Below are 22,889 nucleotides of genomic sequence, written 5' to 3' on the forward strand. Positions count from 1 at the left end.
TTTACTGTTTGTGCTCTGCCTCGGCCTGTTTCTGAAGGTCGGCCTCCACGCCACGCTGCTTCGTCTTGCCTTCGTCATGGAGCGAGTTGTAGTGAGCCTGGCCTTCCTTGTCACCTGTGAGTCCGGCAACGGCACCGCCGAGAGTGCCCTGGACACGGTCGCCGATGCCAGAGCCAAGGTCGCTCAGCTGGCCACGAGCCTCCTGCTGCTGACCCTCGAGGTTCTGCTGACGGCCAGCGTTCTTAAGGGACTGAAGTGTTTGTTAGCATCTGGATGACTTAACTTGACTGGATTTAACGTACCTGGTTGCCGATGAGGCCACCAACAGTCTCTTTCGCGGCGCCCACGGTCTGGTTCCAGGATCCCTCGGTGCGGTTGGGGTCGTCGCGGGCAACGCCAGAGGTCGAGACGGTGCCGCCGGGGACCTTGACGGCCGCGTGAGAGGCTTCGTTCTCGAGCTCGGCCTTGTCCTTGCGGGCCTCGCCTTCAGTCTTGTCGCCGGTGCTGCCAGTGATGCTCCCGAGGGCGCTCTGGAGGGTGCCGGTGGCCGAGTCGACGTACGACTGGAGGGTCGAGGGCTTGTCGTTGGGGGCAGACATGATGGATGATTGGGGTTAAGGTATGAACTTTTGGAAGTGTTTGGTGAAGTGGTTGGTGTGTGGTTTTCAGGTCTTGATGCTTTGGATGGTGTTGTATTGAAAGAAAGGTTTGGTATAGAACGGGGAACAGCCAGCTTTATACCTATGGCGGAGGCATTCTTGACGAGGCAAGAGCGTGCAACATCCCAGTGACGAACAATGGTTCTAGCACCAGGCGGCAGCTGTCAAAAGCCAAATGATGTCATGATGCTCATCAAGATCCATCAAGAGGCTCCATGGAAACGGCTGTGACTTGCACCGTGGTGGGGTGTGGCGTAAGGGCGAGCTGGGTTAATGACGTCAACTAATTCGTCCACGTTCTTACACCCGCTATTGCACACTCAGGCGCAACGTGCTCAACGTCACTCGAGTCTCGGATGCACAGTAGTTTGTACAGTAGTGACGGGAAATTAAGACGGTGGTGGGGAAGGCAACGTAATATGATACAATCGCCCTGATTGTTGTTGCACATGTCTCCATCCGTGATGGAAGTTTCCATCCTTGAGAGACGCGCAACATTCGGCTGTTCGGCAGTTTATGCAGGAAATCATGGACGAGCACATGTACGAAGTGCTACTAAAGACGCTGTCATAACGCGACACAGTGAATGGTCATGCTTCATTCTGTCAAGTGCCGTCCATGATGGACACTGGCTGGACTGTCATCCACGACCTGTGGATGAACAACGTCCCAAGTGCTAGCTGCGTGGATACGGAGGAGATTCTCGTGTTAATCCGAACTGAGCCCAGGTCCCGTGCATTGGAATTCCATCCTTTGACCATGACTCCCACATCATCCCCACAGCCCAAGAGAAAGAGAGGTATCTTGTTGTTACAGTGCTGTACAGACACAACTGGGCCGCCCCCAGTCGGTCGACCTCCGCCGATAATCCCCAACTCCTTTTCCCCCAGGATAACGAACGTCCCTAGGGAGCTTCACACATCGCAAGGTTGATATCTGCTTTTAGTGCTGGCTCCACTGGATGGTGTTCAGGTCGATACCCTCCTGCACCAGCTCCCACAAGGGGCTGAGCTCTCGCAGGAAGGTGACGCGCTCTTGCACAGCCTTCAGGACGTAGTCAATCTCAGCCTCGGTGGTGAAACGGCCGATACCAAAGCGGATACTGCTGTGAGCGCTCTCGTCGCTATTTCCAAGGGCTCGGAGGACGTAACTGGGCTCCAGCGAGGCCGAAGTACAGGCACTGCCGGAAGACAGCGCAATGTCCTTGAGGGCCATCAGGAGGGACTCGCCCTCAACGTAGGCAAACGACACGTTGACGCAGCCGGGGTAGAAGGAGTTGGCCGCACCGTTCTGGGTGGTGTGCTCCATGGCAAGAAGGCCGTTGAGCAGACGGTCCGAGAGGTACTTGACACGCTTGGTGTCGTACTATCACATCGTTAGTCATATTGCTAAACAAAGGGCTGGGTAGAGTAAGGGAATTTAGACGTACTTCCATCTCCAGTTTGGCGATGCGGCAAGCCTCGCCGAAGCCAGCAACCAGCGGCGGGGCGAGGGTTCCGCTTCGGAGACCTCGCTCCTGGCCACCACCAGTGATGAGGGGGTCGAGTCTGACCCTAGGCCGTCTTCGGACATAGCAGGCGCCAATGCCCTTGGGACCATAAATCTTGTGCGAGGAAATCGACATGAGATCAATGTTCATGGCGTTGACGTCGAGGGGAATCTTGCCCACAGCCTGGGCAGCATCAGTGTGGAAGAAGATCTTCTTCTTGCGGCACAGCTTGCCGATCTCAGCGATAGGCTGGATGACACCGATCTCGTTGTTGACGGCCATGACACTGACGAGAGCAGTCTCGGGTCGAATAGCCGCCTCTAGGTCTTCCATCCGGATGAGGCCGTTGTTCTGCACAGGGAGGTAGGTGATCTCGAAGCCCTCATCCTGGAGATGGCGACAACTGTCGAGAACGCACTTGTGCTCGGTCTGGGTGGTGATGATGTGCTTCTTCTTGCCCGAACGGCCGAAGAAGCGGGCGACACCCTTGATGCTCATGTTGTTGCTCTCGGTGGCACCGCTGGTGAAGATGATTTCCTTGGGGTCGGCGCCGATAAGAGCGGCGATGTGCTCACGGGCCTCCTCGACGGCCTTCTCACTCTCCCAGCCGTAGGCGTGTGTTCGAGAATGGGGGTTGCCGTAGATGCTGACGTAGAAGGGCATCATGGCATCGAGGACTCGAGGATCGACGGGAGTGGTGGCTTGCATGTCGAGGTAGATTGGTCGTTGGCCCTCTTCCATGACAGCGGCCTGCTTCAATACCTCTGCGTTGAATGAGTTAGCTAAAGCTGGCTCGAAATGATATAGGGCCAGCTCGGGGCCCTAAGGAGCGGATTTCACTCACCAGCCATCGGGCTGACCTTGGCATTGGCGGGAGAGTCCATGGACGGAGGGGGAATGTCTATGAAGTCCTTCTTGTCGAGCTTGATGGCCGTCTCGACCTGGGCGTTGTCCCTCTTGGACTCGGAGACATATCCGCGGCCCTGCTGGCGACTGGCGATGACGGTGGCGCGGGACAGGCCGCGCAGGGAAGCGACAGTAACGCGCGGGTTGGAGCCCAGGCGGCCTGCCGACCTTACGGCGCACGATGTGAAGCTGCTGGCCATGGTGTTGAGCGAGCTGACGGTTGCACGGACAGACCCAGCGGAGAGCGGAGAGGAGACTTTTTGGTAGTTCTAGCTCGATGTCGAGAATTTGTCATTCGCCGTCGGCTCGGTCACTCGGTGATAAGAATCCGGCAGATCCGGCGCCGCTATTGGCTGAAAGCCCGGCGCTGGCAACCGGACCTCCATAAAATGACGACGTGCATTCTGGGATGTCGAGCAGCGAGCCGGAGGGGAAAGTGAGTGCGGAGGTAACGGGGAATTAATTCAGCGACTGGCCTTTCCCATTTCTACTGTGTAAGGAAGGCGTGGCGATTTGCAAATGCACGATCCCGAGAGCTGTCGGCGAGGGGCAGGCTGGCTGCAGCAGGCAACTGGTTAAGAGATTGGTCCGACTGGTCAAGCCGAAGCCCTGTCGCAACCGAGCAGGTTGGTGCTGTAGGCAGCATTTATTATCCCCAAGTGTCTTTTCCTGGTGCCTGCTCCTTGTGCGAGGAATCGGTTACGCGGCGCGGGAATCGGTCCTTATTACCGTGTAGGCGCTGACGGCTGGGAAGCATCGCGATTCAGTGCGAGGCGGCGGCGCGGTACGTACTGTGTGCCTCCCTAACCCGGACCAGACATTTTCCCCAGTCTCACATCCCTACGGCGAATCCTGGGCCCTGTAGCGTAGCGAGCAGTGACGCAACCGGGCCGTGTGGTGGCTCCAGGTGCGGCTTGGCCTTGCGGTGACGCAGTGTGTTGATGTTTGCCAGCCGCGGAGTCTTGGTAGAAGCCGGATGCGAAAAAACAGGGCCTGCGCCACAATCTCGGCGCGGGCAGCAGTGCACAGCGGGCAGTCAGCACAGCCACGGCCAAGTCGTCACCGGTCGACATGTGCCTTAATTAAGGTTGATGCCCTCGTCCAACCTGGCGGCCTCGCGATTTGCGATTCCCGGCGACACTTCTGTCTCTCACTTGCTCGCTCCCTGTCGACAACCCCAACACCGCGTCTGCGCATACTTACGGGCGCTCACCCGCTCTCCTTTCTTTCTCTCGCCTTCTCGCCCAAAATGAGCTTCAAGGGCTTTCAGAAAAGCGTCATCCGGGTAAGCCGTGCTGTGCCCCTCACCTGGCTGGTTGGCCGTGGTGGAGGTGGAGTGGCAGAGCGCGCAAAACCGCGCCTCGTGTTTCTGCGCCTGGTGACGAGCTACAGATGATCGGATGGAATACTGATGCTTTCCGTTCTCCTTCTAGGCACCGCAACAAATCAAGGCCAAATTCAACGTCGGCGAACACACCAAAGACGCTGTGTACATCGACTCCGAGCGCCGCTTCCAGGAACTCGAGACCGAAACAAAGAAGCTCCACGATGAATCCAAAAAGTACTTTGAGGCCATCAATGGCATGCTCTCTCACCAGATCGAGTTCAGCAAGGCCATGACCGAAATCTACAAGCCCATCTCTGGTCGCGTATCCGATCCAGACTCGCTCGAGGTCCAGGGCAACCCGGAAGGCATCCGCGCCTGCGAGGAATACGAGGCCGTCGTCAAGGAGTTGCAGGAAACGCTTTCCCCAGAGCTGGAGATGATAGAGACTAGGGTTATTCGCCCAGCTACCGAGCTGCTCGATGTCATCAAAGTGATACGTAAGACGGCCCTCAAGCGAGAACACAAAAAGATCGACTATGATCGCCACCGCACCAACCTCAAGAAGTTGCAGGACAAGAAGGAACGTAGTGCAAAGGATGAGAAGGCCATGTGGAAGGCTGAAGGCGATGTCGAGACGGCCACCCAGGACTTCAACTACTTCAACGACTTGCTGAAGGATGAGCTCCCCAAGCTGTTTGAGCTTGAGCGCCAGTTTATCCAACCCCTCTTCCAGTCATTCTACTATATGCAGCTCAACATCTTCTACACACTACACGAAAAGATGCAGCATTGCGACATTGGCTATTTCGACCTGACGCTGGATATCGAGGACGCCTTTAACGAGAAGCGTGGCGACATCCAAGAGCAAGCAGAAGCCTTATCAATCGTCCGCTTCAAGACGACAGGCCAACGGAGACCCGTCAAGTACCAACCCCGTCCGACTCTCGAGGGCCCCAAGACCCAAGCGCTTCTCACCCAAGGCGAGGACGAGAAGGCCACCATCTCCCCAAGCGCTCCCAGCCCGAGCCTTAAAGTGGGCACCTTCCAGAGGCAATCCGAGAAGGCTGAGCCGAGCCCTCCACCGCCGTATTCTCCTCCTGCTGGAGGTAAAGCCGGTTTTGCTGCTGCCATCGCCGCTAAGAAGTCGAAGCCGCCGCCACCAAAGCCAAAGCCGAAGCCGAAGGGCCTGATCGCGGCCTCGGCTGCCGAGACTGTCACAGCCCTTTACGACTACGCGGCGCAAGCCGAGGGCGATTTGAGCTTCCGGGCGGGCGACGTAATTGAGATTGTGCAACGAACGCAGAATGACAATGAGTGGTGGACGGGAAAGCTCCAAGGCAGAGAGGGCCAATTCCCAGGTATGTGATGGTGATTGCGCATCTGTTTTGATCTGCGAAATTAATCAGTCTTTGCAGGCAATTATGTGCAACTTAGCGGATGAAGAACGGGAGACTTGGAGTCAACGAAACTGCATCTGGCTCGATTACCGCCCTATACCTCGATAGTGGCACGCAATCAACAACCGACTAATTCATCGCGTCCATGATAAATGCCCATAGACGCAAGGAACCTCGGCGTTAGAATTGTTTTGGCAGAGGCCGGTGTGCTTTGAGAAGACAAGGAGACAAAGAAGCCACGGGGTGATGGATGTAGCGGGACTGGTTTGAGCATTATTTCTGGAGACAGGCCTGTTGTGGCCGGGGTAAGGCATACCTGGCGTTGTGTGGCAGGCTCCTCTAAAGGCATATAATACGAGAGTCTTTTTTGGAAAATCTCGGACCGTGTGTCGTTTCCTCCTCGGACCGTGTCGTTCCCCGCGTGCAATATGCAGTTCTAGCATGTGGGTGAGGTCTCACGATGCCCCAGCCTCGGCTTTCCAGAAGTCGTATACTACTCGCCGTCGGCATACTCCTCTCGGAGCACATGGGCTTTGCACTTTTCTCACAAGCTATGGCATTCGAAGAAGTGCGTTAAAGTGCCTCATACTCATTCATGTACGATGAGCTGTCAAAGCCAACGCCCATGTACACGGGGGGTGTCGTGCAGATCCGAGATGTTGCCTCGCAGATCTGCATGCTTCTCGAATGTGTATTCCTTCCCTGCCGAGTTATCTCGCTTGTGGAATCTGATATTCTGTCTTGCCGCCCTGCTTTGGTTGCCTCCCTGCTTTGGCAATGGCTTGCATTGAGGGGTAAGTTGTCTCGCCATGGAGGCTCGCAGTCGTTTCCTGATGGAGGTCCAACATGTACAACAATGGAAATGGAAAATATTTTCTTAGACTAGAGGTGCAGTACAGTACATGTGCAGTGGACCTAGGCCATATTCTCTAATGCTTTCTATGGTACGTATAGTGCTTGTTGTAGGGATGGTGTCTGTTTAGTGTGCCCGTCAGCCTGCGGTTGCCTTAGACCGGCGTGCGAACCATCTCGACATGCCATCCCGAGGCTTGATTTTTTTTCTCTAATTCCCCCCCCTCCCTCCCGCTTACCAACTGGGAAATAATAGCAGGTCGTCAATCAAGGCTAGATCCCCTCCTCTCCTATCCCCCACATGTGCCATTTCATATACTCTTGATGCATTGCCAGGTCATCAACTTGTCAGCTGGTCTCCCTCGGTATCAGGAAAGACTAAGGCGGTTTTGCATAAGGCCCAATGGTAGCGGCGGCTTAGAACAGTCGACGCGACCCGATTAAGCCGAGTCCACGTGTTCACGGGGGGGCCTCAGTGTTTGTCGGATGGTCTTGCTAGGGCAATGGCATCATCTCGAGGAACAAGAGGGGAAGGCCGAGTCAGTAGGACAAGTCGAAACCGCACGGCGATGTTTCGGTCTTGGGCATGCTCATGTAAAGAGCCTGATATGTCTTGGCCCATGGCTGAGCCGTTGGGATTGGCGTTACATCGGGCGCCGTGAGATCCTTCTGGCACGGGGTATCTGAGGTAGCCAGAGCGGAAGACACGCCAGACACGCCATGGGGGTTCACGGAGCCCGCCGGAGTCTCTGGTATAATGCGAGCATGCTCTGCCGCCGGGCGGGGTCCGTTGGGCGGCAGGATATTCGATCCATCTGAATCTGCAGAGCCGAGCTGCAGCTTTGGGTAGCCAGGGAGCCGAATCGCGGAATCAAAAGATATGAGGACTAGCGGCCTGGACCGGCCTCTAACCGCGTGCCCTGGCGCATAGATTAGAGTCCGGTCGTCCATGGCCCAGTCAACTTCGCCCAGCGGCATCTGGGGATAGAGGATATTGTGAAGTTGGGCTAGCTCGGGGTTGGGCCGTGAAGACTGATCCGGTGGCCAGAACTTGACCCCGTGATGCAGTCCCTTGCGTCCTTCCTTGGAAGTGTTGAGTTGCGTCTTTGATAATTGGCCGGTCCGCGTATCATCTGCAGTCCCGTGAGCGGGATCAAGCTTGGGTCGAACCCGCAGGCGCAAGCGCTGGGACTCGTCGATCAAATCGACAAAGGTCTCGCACGACGAGTTATAAAACCGGACAAAACATTCTCCTATTGTGAACGTGGGCCCCAAAGCTCCGTTGTCACCGACGTGTACATTTTCCGGGAGCCTAGTCTCGATGTGAGTCTCACTATCCCATGCGTTGGGATCGTGGCCCTCTTCGTCCGGCGACGATTGCGCTATGGGGAGAGTATCCCTGAGGATATCCGACATCGGATGGCGAACCGGGTCGACGTTTTCGTCGTCTTTATCGAAGCGAATCTCCTTTTTATAGCAGCTGCGTTGGCTTTGGGCGTTCGTCGGAAGGCATTCTCGACGAGAATCGAAAATAAACAGCTTTCCCGTGCCTTCATCTCTTGTGAGTTGCAGCGCGTCCCAACGTTGATCGACCGGGCCCTCGGCCGCATGCCGCCGCCAAAGATTTCGCATTGGCGGCGACTCGCAGCTCTCGCGGGTTGCCTCGCAGAGAGGGAACCGCACGACGTGGTAGTAAGAGTTCCATTTCCCGTGTTCTGGATGGAGCTTGTTTTTATTGGACAGGCAGTAAAAGTAATCGTCAAAGATCTCAAAACAGATGTTCTGGCCTAGGTTCGAGCCGGCGAAGTTCCACAGAGTCAGATCCGAGGGCGTCCACTCTTTAGTCCGAAGATCGAGCCGCTGAAGAGCCCATCGCTTAAAGCCATCGAATGCTAGCTGGGATTTCGTGCCGTAGACGAGGTAATCGGCATTATTTCGAACAAACAGCTTGTTCGTCGAACGCAGGGGGTAAAAGGCGAGGACTTTAAGGTCTTTGGTGCGGAAGACGACTAGCCAGCTCACCGTAATGCCCTCGCAATCCTGGTGGCTATATAATGACGATACGATGCCGTGCGAGTAGTGCACGGGGCGGAAGTGGTAGAGACTTGACCACTGAAACCCGGGCATCAAGGAATGCAGCAACCGAGGGATGCTCACAACCAGCTCTTCCTGAGCTGATCGGTGCACGTCGAGAACACGGAGATTATCGCGGTTAGCGGTATAGCACAGGACACCGTTTGTGTAGATGAAGTTTTCGGCCATGGCCACGACGGCGACCAAGTATGGCTCTGCATATCGAACTGCATTCCGCCTCTTGACAAGCCTCCGCAGGCCCCTCGCGTAAGCATGCGCCGTCTGCGCCTCGAGGGTCTCAGGTGAGAACTTGACCCTCTATGTATGAATCTCGTCAGCCAGGTGGTCAGCGGGCAATTGGAAGCAAAGAACCGGCTCACCTGAAGAGCCACCCGGCAGATGCTCTCGCTGAGCAGGATATAGTGGAAATGGCGGCACGTCTGTCCAAAGTCGAAGAGGTCGTCAATATGAAGAAGCTCAGCAATGAGAGAAATTATCTCAATGGGAAGCTTAAGAAGGCTCATGACTATTGCACCCTAAAGGCTCTGGCGCCGCCGTAGAAAGACCTCCCAAAGACGAATTGACGATGGCAAGGCATGTGTTGCAACTCTACAGCAGAAGGCACGAGAGCACAACTCGATTGAGAGAGGACCGCGACATTATTATATTTGGCGAGGACAAAGGGCAGTGAAGAGAGGATATTTTCCATACCACTCACCACAGCCTTACTTGCGTCCCTGACAAAAGCCAGGGGCGGGCTCAAGTCCCCGACAGCTCGAGCAGAGCCGCATGACCCATGGGCCATGGCCTGGGTTCCAATCGGTCGGCTCGGCCTGTGTTATGTGGACGGTAGCATCACATCGCTGTTCGAGGTTCTGTGTCACGTCGTTCGGGCGCACAGACGCGGCTCTTCATGCCACCGGAATGGAGCAGACGCCTCCATCGCATACGTCTCCTACGCCCTCCTGTGCTGAGGTTAGGCTCGGATGCTGGAGCGTCGGGGTTGCGAATCATGGCACGAAGGAGCACACGAAGGGGGGTGCCTCATTCCGGTGGCATCGACTGCTAATGTGCGCACGCAGGTGCAGCGCAACACCGTGGGGAGGATTCTCGGCGGCCGTGAGAGTGAAAGGAGAGCATGGGGCTTCGAACGAGACTCAGCCTGCACAGTGCCTGCTACGTAGTAAACCCTGTCCACAGGGGCCCTCAAGTCCGGAGGAGGCTCCAATCGACTCTAGTGGACAGAGGAGAGTTTTCTTCTCTCCATGGCACTTTGAAGTCCCGTTTCCCTTTCGGGAGAGCGCCGGGGTCGAGAACCACAGGAGACTCTAGGAGTATCAGTTCCGGCTGCACAACCTAACTGAGACGGGGGGCACTACGGGAGCTGCGGGCGCCGGCTACGATGGAACTGATGTGGCTATGCAAAAACGGAACGCCCAAGTTTCCCGATGGGCCGCCAATAGGAAAAGAATACCTACCTTATTATTGACGCAAATCTCTGCCGTTGAGGCTCTGCTCTGCTCCGCTACTGTACCTCCTGCTCCCGCCATTTGCCGGTGGGCCACCTAAATAATTAGCAGCAAAGCCCCAACGCAGAGTTGAGGCTCTGCAAGGGTAGGTTCCAGCATGAGCATCGTCAGCCGAGGCCATCACCTGTTGCTCTCCTGATCACGCAAAAAAAGGCCTCGAGTCGGGCTTGGGGATCCAGGCCGACCGACTAGGGCTTTGCTGCGCTAATTGGACGCCTTCTACCATTTGAGTTGGTTGACTGCTGGCTCAACGCGGTCGGTAGTGTCACGCATGCAGAATCCGCTGGTCCTCGTCGCGTTGATGAGCAGACCAACCGCATTGGAAAAGAATATGCTGCGCTGGCAAGCTGCGGGCCCCCATGGTGCGTGGTGTTTGATGTATAACCTGCCGAAGCTTCCCTGAATGGGATACACTGCATGTCGGTGTCATCGCCGCATGGCTAGCTGCTCCATGAACCGCGGCGTGCATCCCAATGAGACATGGAGGGTTGAGGCTCAACTGGGTCCCTCAGCAAGATCCTGCTCTCTCAAGTCCGCAGCCTGATCTTGTTTCCTCTTCCCCCTATTCTCGAAGCCCGTGGCTGTGCTCGGTAGATGAGGTGTCTCAGCTACCCAAAACCTCGTGTTTACTGCATTCTGCAATGTTCTTCAACACTATTCACACCACCACCCACCACACTTCTACGTCCACACCTCCACCTCCACGCCCATCCATCACACTCATACTCTGCAGAGCCTCAAACTTGAGCCTCATCGCGCACACGGCTTAGTGGCTCAATAGGCGGGGTAGATAATGCATAATCTACTCTACCTAAATGAATTGTACGCAGCCATCCACACCACTTCCTCGTCCATCATGGCTTCGCCGCGCCACGGATTAGGGCCGGCTGAAGATTACTAGACCTGTTCCATGTTTTGAGAGACACATGACACAAGTACCATGCCAGGTACATTTTACGACTGCCCAATCAGCTAGATCTCGATGGAAATCAAGCCGATGCCCCTGCTGACGCAGGCCAACATGGCCGTTTCCTTCTCCTCCGGCTGAAGAGCTGAGCCCCTGTGGTCGACGCGGCCACTCTTGAGCGTGGTTTTGCACGTTCCGCAGTTTCCCACTTCGCAACTTGATGGAACGTCGCCGAACTCCCGTCGGAGCACCTCGAGGAGGCTCTCCTCCTCTCCCACCTGGACCACTTCGTCACCTCGGTTGACTACTTTCGCCTGGAAAGGGTCGCCCGAGACGTCAGCCGCAAACGCCTCAAAATGAATTTCATTGGGCGGGATGCAGCATTCTTCGACGGCTTCCTTGGCAGCCTCCATCATTCTGTTGGGTCCACAGACGTAGAGATGGCTATTCCATGGCAGTGTCTTTACGATGTTTTTGATGTCCATCCTCTCACCCTTGGATTTGTCGTATATGGTAACGCTCTCACGCATGGGCTCCAAGCGATCTAGGAATGCCGCCTCCTCAGCTGAGCGCACAGCGTAGTGGAGATCGCAGGCCAAATGGATGGAATGGTACCGCTTGAGCAAGGCTAAGAAGGCTGTGATCCCTATCCCACCCGCAATGAAGACTTGTACGCTCGCAGATGCCGCATGAGCCACATCTGTCGTGATCCTGCCAACCTGTATAATGTCGCCGACTTTGGCAGATTCATGTAGGTATCGGGACCCTCCACGGCTGTGGTCGTCGAGAGCGATGCCGAGTTCAAACATGTTGCCAATGTTATCTTTGTCGCTCTTTTCCGCTGTAGAGACCATCGAGTAGGTCCTAAGCAACCCGTTCGGAAGCTTCAACTTCACATGTGACCCTGGAAGATACTTGTCGGCCTCCAGGTCCGGGTTTACCGCCTTGAAAATCAGGGACACGATGCTCGGGGCCTCCATCTTGCGGTCGATGATCCTAAAGTCCTTCCACGCGTCTTCTTTCTGGCTTTTCCGCTTCGCCTTGGCCACTCTCTTTCTGAACTGCCCTCTGCTCTCCTCGCCGAGCGCTTCAACAGCCGCAAGCTCCTCGTTCATGGCAAGATTCCCAGTATCGCGATGGAGGTACTCTTGCACCCGCTCGACTGTCCACCTGGGCCACTTTCGCTCCACGAGTCTCAGCTCGTCTCCCACATTGACGCTGCCTTCACGTATCACTCGGTAGTACCAACCCGTACGGCTCGTCTGGTAGGTCTGGGGTGCAAAATTTTTGAGAGAGAACCGGTGATTTAGTTTGAAGCATGGCTGGCGAGGGAGGGACACCTGGAGGAGAACCTCGGGGCCAACTGAGATGATGTCGCCGATGCACACGTTTCGCTCGTTCATGGAGGCTGTGACGAAGTTCTCTCCGAAGCCACCTGGGACAAACCGGTCTACTCGCTCTGGGTAAGAGGCTTGCCAGTCGCGGTAATGGGATGAGCAGTCTTATATATTGGTTACCACGTGCACGCTTGACGAACTCTAGTCGTACTTACAGCCCAAAATTGCCTTGTCGGGTCCTCCGTGAAATGTTGGATCGTGCTCATCTCCTTCGAGGCCCAGCTTCGTGAGTTTCATCGGGCCGCGGCAAATCTTTTTGTCGATTCCCGATGTGATTTCCAACCCAGGCATTTTTTTCATCCTCGAGGTCCGTATTTCCAGCAGCCTGTCTACCCCGAATGGGCTGCACAGGTCGGCAGTAAGAGAGATGCCCATCTTGATGAGGTGGGTCGACGAGATGGTGGCGACGTCGGGAATATTGAGAGGAGTCTCGTGAGAAATAAGGACGAAGTTATTACATCACAGTCGGGGAATTTATTGCCGAGATTTTGCTTTCCTAATCGAAGCCAATCCGTCGAAGCTGATAGGACAATTGTAAGCCGCTCTTCGTAGCCCGGCCGGAATTATTACCGTCCTGCTTACATCCCCAACTCTTAAATAACTGATGCGAATATTGTCCGCGTTAATTCAAATCAGCTATGAACCTAGTTAATTCGGGATCTTGGCTTGATCTGAGTCACATGCAATGCGAGATGCTTCGGATTTGGTGCATGGCTGGTAGCAAAGAGCGGCAACAGACACTAATTGTACAGTACATGGCGACGCTAAAGTTACAAATATCCCTAAACTGACACCTCCTTTGAGATGACTTCGAGTTCACGACTTTCCGACTGGTCACTGTTTCCCGCCTCTGACGCATCAATCTCTTTTCTTTTCATGCCAAAACGACCGCCGGGACCTTTTTTGCCGGTCCACAACGCAACCGGCACAACAGCAAGCAAGCAGCATCCCGCCAGCGAATACATGGCAGCACTCCAGCCATACTCTAACTTGAGAAACGGAGGAGAGCCTGCACTCGCCGTCACAGACCCCAGCGAAAACACCGTCATGAACAAGCCGTACGCCAATCCGTAGCCACCTGAGTTCCGGCGAAGCGAGGGATACCGATCCTGCTTGCCCATCAGAGCGTAGACAATTTCAGCCATGACTGGAGTGTTGGCAAAAGACAGCGATATGCCTGCACAAGCCATCAGAACCCAGATGATCGGGGGGGCGTCGTCGTCAGAAAACATCTCCACGGTGGTCAAGCCGAGAAAAGATGGGATGCAGCCTAGAAACCCGCCGATTGCGAGCCATTTTCCCCCATGTCGGTCTGCGAGTCTCCCGGTGAGGATGCAGAGCAGGGATGGGCCGTAGAAGGTAAAGAGCAATAGGCCAACTCTCAAAGGACCCCATCCGTACCTTTCCTCGCAAAAGATAGGAACCACGACATCGATTGAGATTCTAAATTCAATTAGCACATGTGGTAAAATTTTGGGGAGGTTGCTTGCAAGATGTGAGCCACAGCCCAGGTTCCAATAAGTGCACCGAGTATCCTCCAAGACCTGAAGAGCACCGAAGCGTACTCCCAATAGCTAGAATCTTCGTCTTTCTCTTCGGGATCTTCTGAGCTGCCACCCTCACCCTCCGATGAATCCTGTCGACCAAGTACGGAGGCATGCTCAAACTTTTCTGCGACCCTCCGTTCGACGAGGAAGAGTCGCATGAAAACATCCAGGACAATCAAGCCTAGAACCAAAGCGTAGACTGCATCCTTGCCATATTTCTTGAGGACAGACCCGGATATCGGAGGGGCGGAGGCGAGGCCGAAGCAGAGGGAGATGTCGGCATGAGCCAGCACTTCGCCGACCTCGTCGTATCCAACCGTGTCCGCGATTAGAGCCAGTCCAATACTCCATACGAAACCAGCACTGATGCCTTGTAGAAAACGACCAAAGAGAAGGACAGCGATGCTGGATGCAACCCAGAGGCAGATACAGCCGGCGAGTAAGAACAGCAGACCCAAAAGGAGTGGTCCTCGGCGATTTTGTGCTTTGTCGGCGAGAAATCCTGCAATTGGGCTGCTAATCAGGGAGGCCAGGCTGTAAGTGAGCATCGAGTAGCCGGTCCATTTTCCAATCTCATCATGGTCGACGCCTGCTTGGCTTTCGAGAACGAAGGGAAGAACAACAACAGTACTTCCGTAGAGAAATATGTCGACGTATATTCCTAGAACCACTGTGGCGATGATGACGAACTTCGAAGCCCTCCATTTCAAGAGCCTGGGCTTCCTTTCCGGCTGATCATCTTTGCCATAGCCGATAATAAAGCGTTTCAAAGAATTGCTAGCGGACTGGCCGAGGGATGACATTTCAAGGGTAATAAAGACTGAACAAAGGCGAGATTTTCCATTGGTGTTGAACGAAGGCGATAAAGCAGGGAATGAGAAGAGCACTGAGGGTGACTGTCGGAGGGTTTTGTTGGGGGGCAAGGCAAATGTTATTCTATTTGTAGTGAGGCCATAATTTACGAATAAAATACAAACACGACATGGAATATGAACCTTGAGAAACGCGTTTAAACGCTTTGCCTACATACGAAAGAAGTCAATGCTATTGCTGTGGTGGATGGGTTAGCATTGACAACCTGCGGCTCGAAGTTTGGAGAGGCGCGGAAGGCTATCATCAGGGATGCTATGCTTCTGACCTGCAGGAATACCGAGAAAACAGATCCATTGGATTTAAAGCTTGGAAAATTTAGGAAACATGCCCATTGATATGAGTTGTAAAAGGTGGCGAGGACATGGAAGCATCAATACTGTTGGACATACAGTGCGAATGGTGCACTGATAACGGCGTGTAATTACTGTGGAACCAGACTTTTTTCTCTCTTATCGCTCACCTCTCCGAATCTTTTTTCCGAGTTCATGATCAACTCGACATCTTCCATTTAGCTCTCTCCACGACAGTCTGCCCGACGTGCAGTTGGCTGGGGATATTTAATCATGGCGCCTATCGAAGAGGCCAGCGACCAATTCGCGGTCCTCCCTATCAAAATCCCTGGGACGTCGTCATACCCAGAGACGGCCATCCACGAAGTTCGCGTGCGACGCAATGCGCCCAAGATCCCGACTGCAAACGACTCCCGAAGCTTGTTCTTGAAGAATATCCCAGCAGACAGCACTGAGCCTCACTTCCGGGGCGTGTTTACCGAGCTTGTCGGGGCTGGACGGTTCGAATCCATTACCTTCGAGGACGAGACAAAGACATCCCTGGCGATTGATCCTGCGCAAGCCACGAAACTCACGGCACTCGCGCGCAAGAGAAAGCGCGGAGAAGTGGAGGCGGAGGAGCAAAAACGCGAGGAAGAGGCCGTGCAGCTGCCGCAGATCTGGTCGCGGCGCCTGCAGAGGAGCAGCAGCACAGCCGTCGTTCTCCTGGCCGACGAGAAGAGCGTGCAGCAGGTCCTCAAAGCCATTACCAAGGTTCACAAGTCGAAGAAATATCCCTCATGGGGCAGTAACCTAGCTGACGAGGTGCCCGCTCTTGGATCCGCATGGATTGCATCACACCTGCAGCTCTCACGCGTCGACAAGCAAGCCACCCAGAAGGCTGTCCATGCCTTCTTCAATGCCTTCAACCGCAAGGAGAAGGAAGCCGCCGAACTTTCTAAGCGACTGCGCAACGAGCCTGATGACGATGGCTTCGTGACCGTCGTCCGCGGAGGAAGAGTGGCGCCAGCCAGCCGCAACGAGGCCGAGGAGGCGAAGCGCAAGATGACCGAGAGGGACACGAAGAAGAAATCCGAGACGCAGGACTTCTACAGGTTCCAGCTCAGAGAGAAGCGAAAGGCAGAGCAGGCTGCACTACTGAGGAGATTCGAGGAGGACAGGCGGAAGGTCAACGCCATGCGCGAGAAGCGGGGAAAGTTTAGACCGGAGACATGAAGTCAATATTTGCCGAAAAGCAAACACTGCTGTAAGTTCCATCACCCTCTCCATTTCTCTGTCCAAGGATGACGTCGCGGGGCCATCGAAACACGACGGGAGGCCTGAGTCTACTCGGGTCTTCCTGGTTGGATGCCGAAAAAAACCGCGTTACCAAACTCTTCTCAAATTTGTCTGAACAATTGACTTTGCCTCAACTCTTGTGCTGTGATTACTGGTCGGAGTGGATGCTGACCGCAACAACAGAGTGCCTGGGTATGCGAGGAGCAACCTTGACTTCAACTTTCAAGTTACCGGCGAATTCATCAGAGTCAAACTGCCACGAGGAATCTTGGTGAGGATAAGAGAATTCTCAGTATGGCCTGGGTCGAGAAGGAAATCTGGGCGGGGCAATGGCTCGGCAGTTTGACAAGCTGAGGAAGCTGAAGCAGACGACATCTAGCACCCCTGGCAAGACATGCAGTCGCATTATCGACTCCCGCATAGATGGCGGTCAATGGGATGCTGGGGTGCCTCAGGTGAAGATGTCCGCCGCGTCCGCCCTATGTAATGCCGGTGGTTTACCAGGATGATCCAGGATCACCACGAAGTGATCCCGATCATTTTCGACGCCTCTTATTGAACAAAATGCTTGATTGACACTTGCACGTGGAATACTACATAAAACTATTGGCTGGTATCGAATTGGATGCCGGATGAAAGGTCACCTGTGGGTTATACCCGTACCATACCGCAAATAGGAATACAACACCCATGAATCGATCAAACACAGTCCCACATTTTCGTGATAGATCGGGTTGATTGCAAAACAAACGAGATTCGGCAGTCAACTGGATGACTTGTCGGTTTGCACAGTCTGCGGCGATATGCTGGTCCCTGCCGTTGACCCGTGATCATCTCTGCGGTTGCTCGGCATCGTGCAGCCCACTCTGGAACACTGAATGGGGTTAGGTATTGAAGTTTCTGCAAAGTGGTATCCATGACAGGGGAATGTTTCTTTTTGGCTTAAGGGGATGCTGTATTATCGGGGCTTGCGTGAGAGATTTTGACGGCGGGGTGGAGGTTACGATATCAGTAAAGTTATTCATCGAATTCAGGTCTTCGACCACGCATCTGGAATGGAACTACATGGGTCAATTCGGCTTACATGACTTAGTGCCCGTCCAGACATGTAATTAGGCCCAGGTCAAGACCCTGGAGACGCAGGTCAAGACCCAGGCCCCCACAGAGCCCACAGAGGCCTTTTTCTCGACTTGTTCTGAGCATGTCTTCAGGGCCCAATGCTCGAAGTGCGGAGTTGATGCAGGTGTAGTGCTGTCGACCTGTCAACCAAAGCGAAGGCCCAAAAAAAGGCCCAAACATGGCCAGCCATTGCTTCTCCTCGTACAGCGCATGGGGTACCCGCAGCCTTAGGAGCACCGTCGGATGATGCGTTTCTGCTGCAATGCCAGTTGGCGAGACATGTCTTGTCGAAGCAATGCTGGTCGCCCGCTTTCGCCCTTGCTTCGCCGGGCGTTGGGCATGGATTGGCGACGGGTTGGGGACGAGCGGTCGGGACACCGGCCGCCTTAGTCATCCCACGCCGGCTTGTTTACTTTCCCCCACATAGCAACCAACCCAAACAAAGTCGCAGCGCCGCCATCTATATGCGCCATCCACACCACCATCAGCTGGCTCTGCAAAAATCCATCCGCGCGCTCTCGATGACGTGAATGTTCATGCTCTATTTGGGTTTTGAATTTCCAGCCCAGCATGATCGACACCGAAAACCTGCGTACAGCGTCGCTGTACATCAACAACCAGCTGCTCTCCAGAGGCCTTCTGCGCGATGGCCAAAGCATTGACTTCGCCAGTCCGGCGATGAACCATGGCGAGGATGCCGCCACAATGGGGCGCATCGTGAGCGTTCTCAACGACCTGATCATCCGACGCGATGTGAGCTTGGTTTCCCGCCATCGCTGTGACGCCGCTAACTCGAACAGCGGGATGCGGAGCACCGTGAGTCGCTCTCAGCGACGATGCGGACCCTTCGAGCCGAGAACCTGAAGCACGCAAACGACATTTCACGATTAACCGAAAAAAACATTGAATCGAAGAGGAAAGTTGAGATTGCCGAGGCCTCTGAGACTGCCCTGAAGACGCAGATGAAGTCGGCTGACGCAGCAATCCGCAGTCTGAAAGAGGAGGTTGCCCGCACGAAAGGATTGGTGGCACAGGCTCGTGCAACATGTGCGACCGACGTGCGCCGACGCGATCGTCAGATTGACACGCTCAAGAAGCAGCTCGGAGAAGCTGGACGAGCGCGTGGATCTCGCGGAAGCTCCGCGGTCATGTCCATCACCGTCACCGGGGATATTGGTGGAGAGAAGGGCTCTACCATCCGGGGGGCCAGCTCGACCACGGACGACTACGAACTACGAAACGAAACAAACTCTTTCCTGGCGAAGCTGGCTCAGGACCTGAGCGAGGAAAACACGGCTATCCTAAACGTGATGCGCCGGACGATGCAACAACTACGAGAAATGAGCGGCTGGAACAATGAGCAAACCAGTCTGGCGATTAAGGAGGAGAGTTGGGAGGATATGGGAACTGAGCTAGACTCCGTGCTCCACCACATGCGCACAATCTTAACGAACCCATCCTTCGTGCCAATTGAGGAGGTTGTGGTTCGCGAAGAGGAGATTGCCCACCTCAAGGATGGCTGGGTCAAGATGGAAAGTCGCTGGACTGAGGCTGTCCACCTCATTGATGGCTGGCGTAAGCGAATGGCTGCCAGCGGAAGGCCAGTCAACGACGAGGAGTTGCAGATGGGGTTGCGACTCAGTCCTGTGCGTGTTAAGAATGTGGAGGAAACCAGGCAAGCCGCTGCACCACGACTGTCCGCCGTGGCAGAAGAGCTCGAAGAGGATTTCGAAGATGGCCTCGAGGCGTTGCAGTCATCACCATGCCCCTCGGCCCATGTCTCCCCAAGCTTACGATTGGTTGACGATTTCGACCAAGAGAGCGATGCGGAGTCTGAATTTGACGACCATGTGCCGGTGGAGGAATACGACGTTGACGAGCCCAACGTTCAGATTCTCCAGCAGTCAACAGCAGCACCGCTCTTCCAATCCAGCTTAGGCTCGTCGCCCTTGCCGGAGCCACCCAAGTTGAGTCCCTTGAAGGATTCAGCATCCGCGGGCAACCGGGGTCCCCTGCGACTCGGTAAACCTCTTCAGCGACCTGGAGACTTTACCACAATTGTTGAGGAAAACACCTGGGACCTGGCAGTTGAGGCTGGCAGGGCCGTCGCCAACGCGACCATGGGTAACGATGTCGGCCGAGATCGCGCCTCGTCGACGTCGTCCCTCGACGAAATACTCCTTGTCAAGTCCCCTTTGGAACCAGCGCCTAAAGTCCAGCCCATGTCTTCAAGGCCAACATCTCGCCACCAGAGCCCTGAGCGTAGTTCTACCGATTCGGGTAGACTCTCTGGGCCTCTTGGATCCCCCAACCGGTCCCCACGTCGCAACAACGCCTCGCGCCTCCCTCTACCGCGCAACGCAGAGCCAGCGCCCCAACAGAGCCCTCTCACCATGGCAACCATTGCCGCGAAATTGGCGGCGTCCGAGCGTGAAGCCGACGCCGCACGAGTTCGCGCCAAACTACGCGCCGCCCGCGGACCTCGCGGTGTCAAGAAGCCCACCATTGCACCCTCCCAACCAGAACCTCAAGTGCCTCAAGCCTCCCAACCGGTGGCCCAGGAGAAGGAGACCAAGAGCACAGGGAGGGGACACGTGGACCCTATCAAGCGCGACCGTGGCGCGGTGCCAGTGGATGATCAGCTGAAGCCGGAGAAGAGGCGGCGGGATCGGAGGACAAGCAAGACTGCGTCGCGACGGAGGAGTACACTGAGTCCGTGGGAACTCGAGAGCCTGATTACGGGCAACGTGCAATGATGATGTGGAATTAGGCGGCATGTTGTAGATATTGGATGGGAAGCTTGCATGTAAAGCGAGGAGCTGGTTCTGGCGTTTTGGGGTATTGGAGAGGCTAAAGCAAGGTCTCAAGGGTCTAAGGCAGCGCGTTCTAAAGCACGGCCTATGTATGTACGAAGTCTTCCTAATTCACACGAGAATATTATGACCGATTATGAATGAGTATTTATGTTGTGTGTCCACCAATATGGCATCCTGGCTCTTGTAAGTGGACAAGTTCGATGCCAGCAACTAACCTACTAACACACGTCCTGCCCACTTGAGACTGACAGTAAAAGACAGCGCAAACAATGACACATATTAGCTTTACCTCCATCACGAAGAAGATTGAGTAGCAACAAAAAGAAGGGTCCTGGGCAACAAGTGTGTACGACAAAAAGGGAACGCGGGCTTTACTGCCCCGTACTGGAATCGAACCAGTGATCTTGTCATTACTAGTGACACGCTATACCACTTAGCCAACGGGGCTTGTTTTACTTGGCGAAATGAGACTCTAATGAGCTACTTAGACCTAACCTGTCCTTCTGCTTGAATCCCTGCTTCACTGAACCACTTCAAACATCAAAACCCACCGCTGGCACTTAGTGAGGATAGTGCAAGTGAGAAATAAATTGACTGCTTGAAATTGGTAGGGGAATAATTGTTACCATCTTTCTTAATAGTGCGCTTGTGGTGACACCATGTTCCAGGGTCGAGAAACACGATTTTGTTTAGCTAGGATCAGGTCGCGACGGGACGGCGCCTACAGATAATTCTTGAACAAATGACAACGACTAAGTAATCCACTGACATTTCTCTTAAATATGCGATAATCAAATCAAGTCTTTGGCTCTCGGGGAAATGCACAGTATCTTTTTATAGAAGCCCGAGGCTTCCTGATTCTAGGATGAATGAGCCTAGGGCCTGTGTCCTTGATGGTTGACATGCTTGTCTTGTTATCACCTTGCACCTATGGCTCTCCGTTTGAAAGAAATCGCCATAACTAACAGCAATCTCTTTAGCATTTCCCGCTATAGCCGCGTCTTTGCTTGGGCCGTCTAGTACCTCTCTCAATGCCAGGCGTTTCTACTCCATTGAACGATCACCCTGAGGAGTAACGTCGACAAGAATTTTGAGCCAGATCGGAAACATAGCTAGTCCTTACGGCGCGCTATAGACAGTGTCACCCCAAGCTGTACGTATTCGTACAGCGCTATGGTAGACCTACCAAGCCTATGGCGTGCCCGAGACCGTTACCAGAGCATTGGTCGAGAAGAATAAACATGACTAGCAAATGTTGGGATTGCCCCTCGATACGATCTTTAAATTGCCGAAAATTGGTCAAAGCATGATACGACGCTCGAACATTCTCTCAGTGTCGCCGAATAATTAATTGCCGTGACTGCGGTCCGGACAAAGACATCGGTTACCTACATCGATATTTAGAAGACTCGAATTTCCAACCAACCAAGAGAAAGGGTCGATATCTGTAGCAAAGAGTCTCAGAATGCAGTTGTCCATTGATTGATGCTCTTTTTACCAGCTTATTCCAGTGGCTATGCAACCTACTGAAGTAAAAAAAAAAAAAAAAGGTAGTCCTCGCAACCATGCTGACGATTGGACTGCCCCAAGTTGGGGCACGGATTTGACATTGGAGAGCCATCCAATCCACCGGTAGCATATGACATACTTACCATTTGGCATAAAAACCATTAGCTAGGAGAGAGTTTCTAGATTTTGCGCCAGAGACCGAGGGCGGTGTCATGAAACCTTCGCGGCTAAAATGGAGATAGATGTCGAATGTCTTTGGCTTTTCGTGGATGAGACGAGCAGCCAGGAATGGGCCTGCAATCCCAGATATCCCGGACCTATTGAAAGTGTATGAAGGAGGAATGGTGTATGAATATATCCGGTGAATTAAGAGATAATCCATCCTCCTTTTAACTCCTTGATTGAACATGTTATACTAAGAAGGACTAAAACATTGCAGTGGTCGTGACGCAAAGCGAGAACATAGAACCAATTAAGGTGCCCGAATTGGATGGTACATTAAATAAGGGCAATATGGTTAACGTATATTAACCCTCACTCAAGTCCTCTCTCTTTGCTAGATGGCTGAGTTCTTGACTCCAGTCTTGCAGCCCGCCAAGTTCAAACGACGTTTCGATTATCTTTTATACTGATACACACGGAGTTGGCACACCTGCACGGACACCTCAATATGTGTCACTCGTTAACATAGTGGGTACATGGGGTCCCAGGACCGCCAATTCATGATGCACCTTCCAAATTAGGGACTCTTCAGGTCCCAGTCCTTGATGTGGGTCATCCGGCTAATTAAGTGGGCCTCTCCGGACCGGGTCCGGGTGCAGCATGTCCCGGACGACACTTCGACATCGCCTAGTTGGATGGGTGAGGGAGAAAAATGATGATAAGAAAATTTGAATGATATTTTTAGACAGTGGCTCTGGC

General features: G+C 54.1%; 9 protein-coding genes and 1 non-coding gene across 10 annotated transcripts; 4 read left to right on the forward strand and 6 right to left on the reverse strand.

Annotated features, from left to right (window-relative positions):
* Position 1: 1 nt before the first annotated feature.
* On the reverse strand, positions 2–599 carry BGZ61DRAFT_351250 (uncharacterized protein; the record flags this gene model as incomplete). The annotated part of the gene is made up of 2 exons (XM_046240319.1): positions 2–250; positions 303–599. The coding sequence occupies 2 exons, from the start codon at positions 597–599 to the stop codon at positions 2–4; spliced, it is 546 nt and encodes a 181-aa protein (XP_046104891.1).
* Positions 600–1,601: 1,002 nt separating this feature from the next.
* On the reverse strand, positions 1,602–3,254 carry BGZ61DRAFT_532318 (pyridoxal phosphate-dependent transferase; the record flags this gene model as incomplete). The annotated part of the gene is made up of 3 exons (XM_046253849.1): positions 1,602–2,024; positions 2,089–2,912; positions 2,993–3,254. 3 exons carry the CDS (start codon positions 3,252–3,254, stop codon positions 1,602–1,604), a joined length of 1,509 nt encoding a protein of 502 aa, XP_046104892.1.
* A 1,049-nt stretch (positions 3,255–4,303) lies between these two features.
* On the forward strand, positions 4,304–5,747 carry BGZ61DRAFT_351946 (BAR domain-containing protein; the record flags this gene model as incomplete). Its single annotated transcript, XM_046240380.1, has 2 exons — positions 4,304–4,339; positions 4,488–5,747. The coding sequence occupies 2 exons, from the start codon at positions 4,304–4,306 to the stop codon at positions 5,745–5,747; spliced, it is 1,296 nt and encodes a 431-aa protein (XP_046104893.1).
* A 1,423-nt stretch (positions 5,748–7,170) lies between these two features.
* Positions 7,171–9,227, reverse strand: BGZ61DRAFT_493817 (uncharacterized protein; the record flags this gene model as incomplete). The annotated part of the gene is made up of 2 exons (XM_046250698.1): positions 7,171–9,021; positions 9,084–9,227. 2 exons carry the CDS (start codon positions 9,225–9,227, stop codon positions 7,171–7,173), a joined length of 1,995 nt encoding a protein of 664 aa, XP_046104894.1.
* BGZ61DRAFT_238582 (uncharacterized protein) lies at positions 9,054–10,068 on the forward strand. The gene has a single exon (XM_046238309.1). The coding sequence runs from the start codon at positions 9,493–9,495 to the stop codon at positions 10,033–10,035; it is 543 nt and encodes a 180-aa protein (XP_046104895.1). The 5' UTR covers positions 9,054–9,492; the 3' UTR covers positions 10,036–10,068.
* Positions 10,069–11,204: 1,136 nt separating this feature from the next.
* On the reverse strand, positions 11,205–12,773 carry BGZ61DRAFT_351433 (pyruvate kinase-like protein; the record flags this gene model as incomplete). Its single annotated transcript, XM_046240332.1, has 2 exons — positions 11,205–12,640; positions 12,692–12,773. The coding sequence occupies 2 exons, from the start codon at positions 12,771–12,773 to the stop codon at positions 11,205–11,207; spliced, it is 1,518 nt and encodes a 505-aa protein (XP_046104896.1).
* Positions 12,774–13,624: 851 nt separating this feature from the next.
* On the reverse strand, positions 13,625–14,886 carry BGZ61DRAFT_419980 (major facilitator superfamily domain-containing protein; the record flags this gene model as incomplete). Its single annotated transcript, XM_046243472.1, has 2 exons — positions 13,625–13,979; positions 14,027–14,886. Coding segments are annotated over 2 exons (1,215 nt in total), but the record flags the coding sequence as incomplete, so codon positions are not given.
* Positions 14,887–15,519: 633 nt separating this feature from the next.
* On the forward strand, positions 15,520–16,461 carry BGZ61DRAFT_532323 (ribosomal RNA-processing protein 7-domain-containing protein; the record flags this gene model as incomplete). Its single annotated transcript, XM_046253850.1, has 1 exon — positions 15,520–16,461. One exon carries the CDS (start codon positions 15,520–15,522, stop codon positions 16,459–16,461), a length of 942 nt encoding a protein of 313 aa, XP_046104898.1.
* Positions 16,462–18,213: 1,752 nt separating this feature from the next.
* BGZ61DRAFT_532324 (Afadin and alpha-actinin-binding-domain-containing protein) lies at positions 18,214–20,399 on the forward strand (the record flags this gene model as incomplete). The annotated part of the gene is made up of 2 exons (XM_046253851.1): positions 18,214–18,396; positions 18,444–20,399. 2 exons carry the CDS (start codon positions 18,214–18,216, stop codon positions 20,397–20,399), a joined length of 2,139 nt encoding a protein of 712 aa, XP_046104899.1.
* A 435-nt stretch (positions 20,400–20,834) lies between these two features.
* BGZ61DRAFT_t116 lies at positions 20,835–20,906 on the reverse strand. The gene has a single exon. It is a non-coding gene; the product is annotated as a tRNA-Thr (tRNA).
* Between the last annotated feature and the right edge of the window lie 1,983 nt (positions 20,907–22,889).

Source organism: Ilyonectria robusta (genome assembly GCF_021365365.1).
Source record: "Ilyonectria robusta strain PMI_751 chromosome Unknown BGZ61scaffold_9, whole genome shotgun sequence".
In the NCBI taxonomy this organism is placed as follows: domain Eukaryota; kingdom Fungi; phylum Ascomycota; class Sordariomycetes; order Hypocreales; family Nectriaceae; genus Ilyonectria; species Ilyonectria robusta.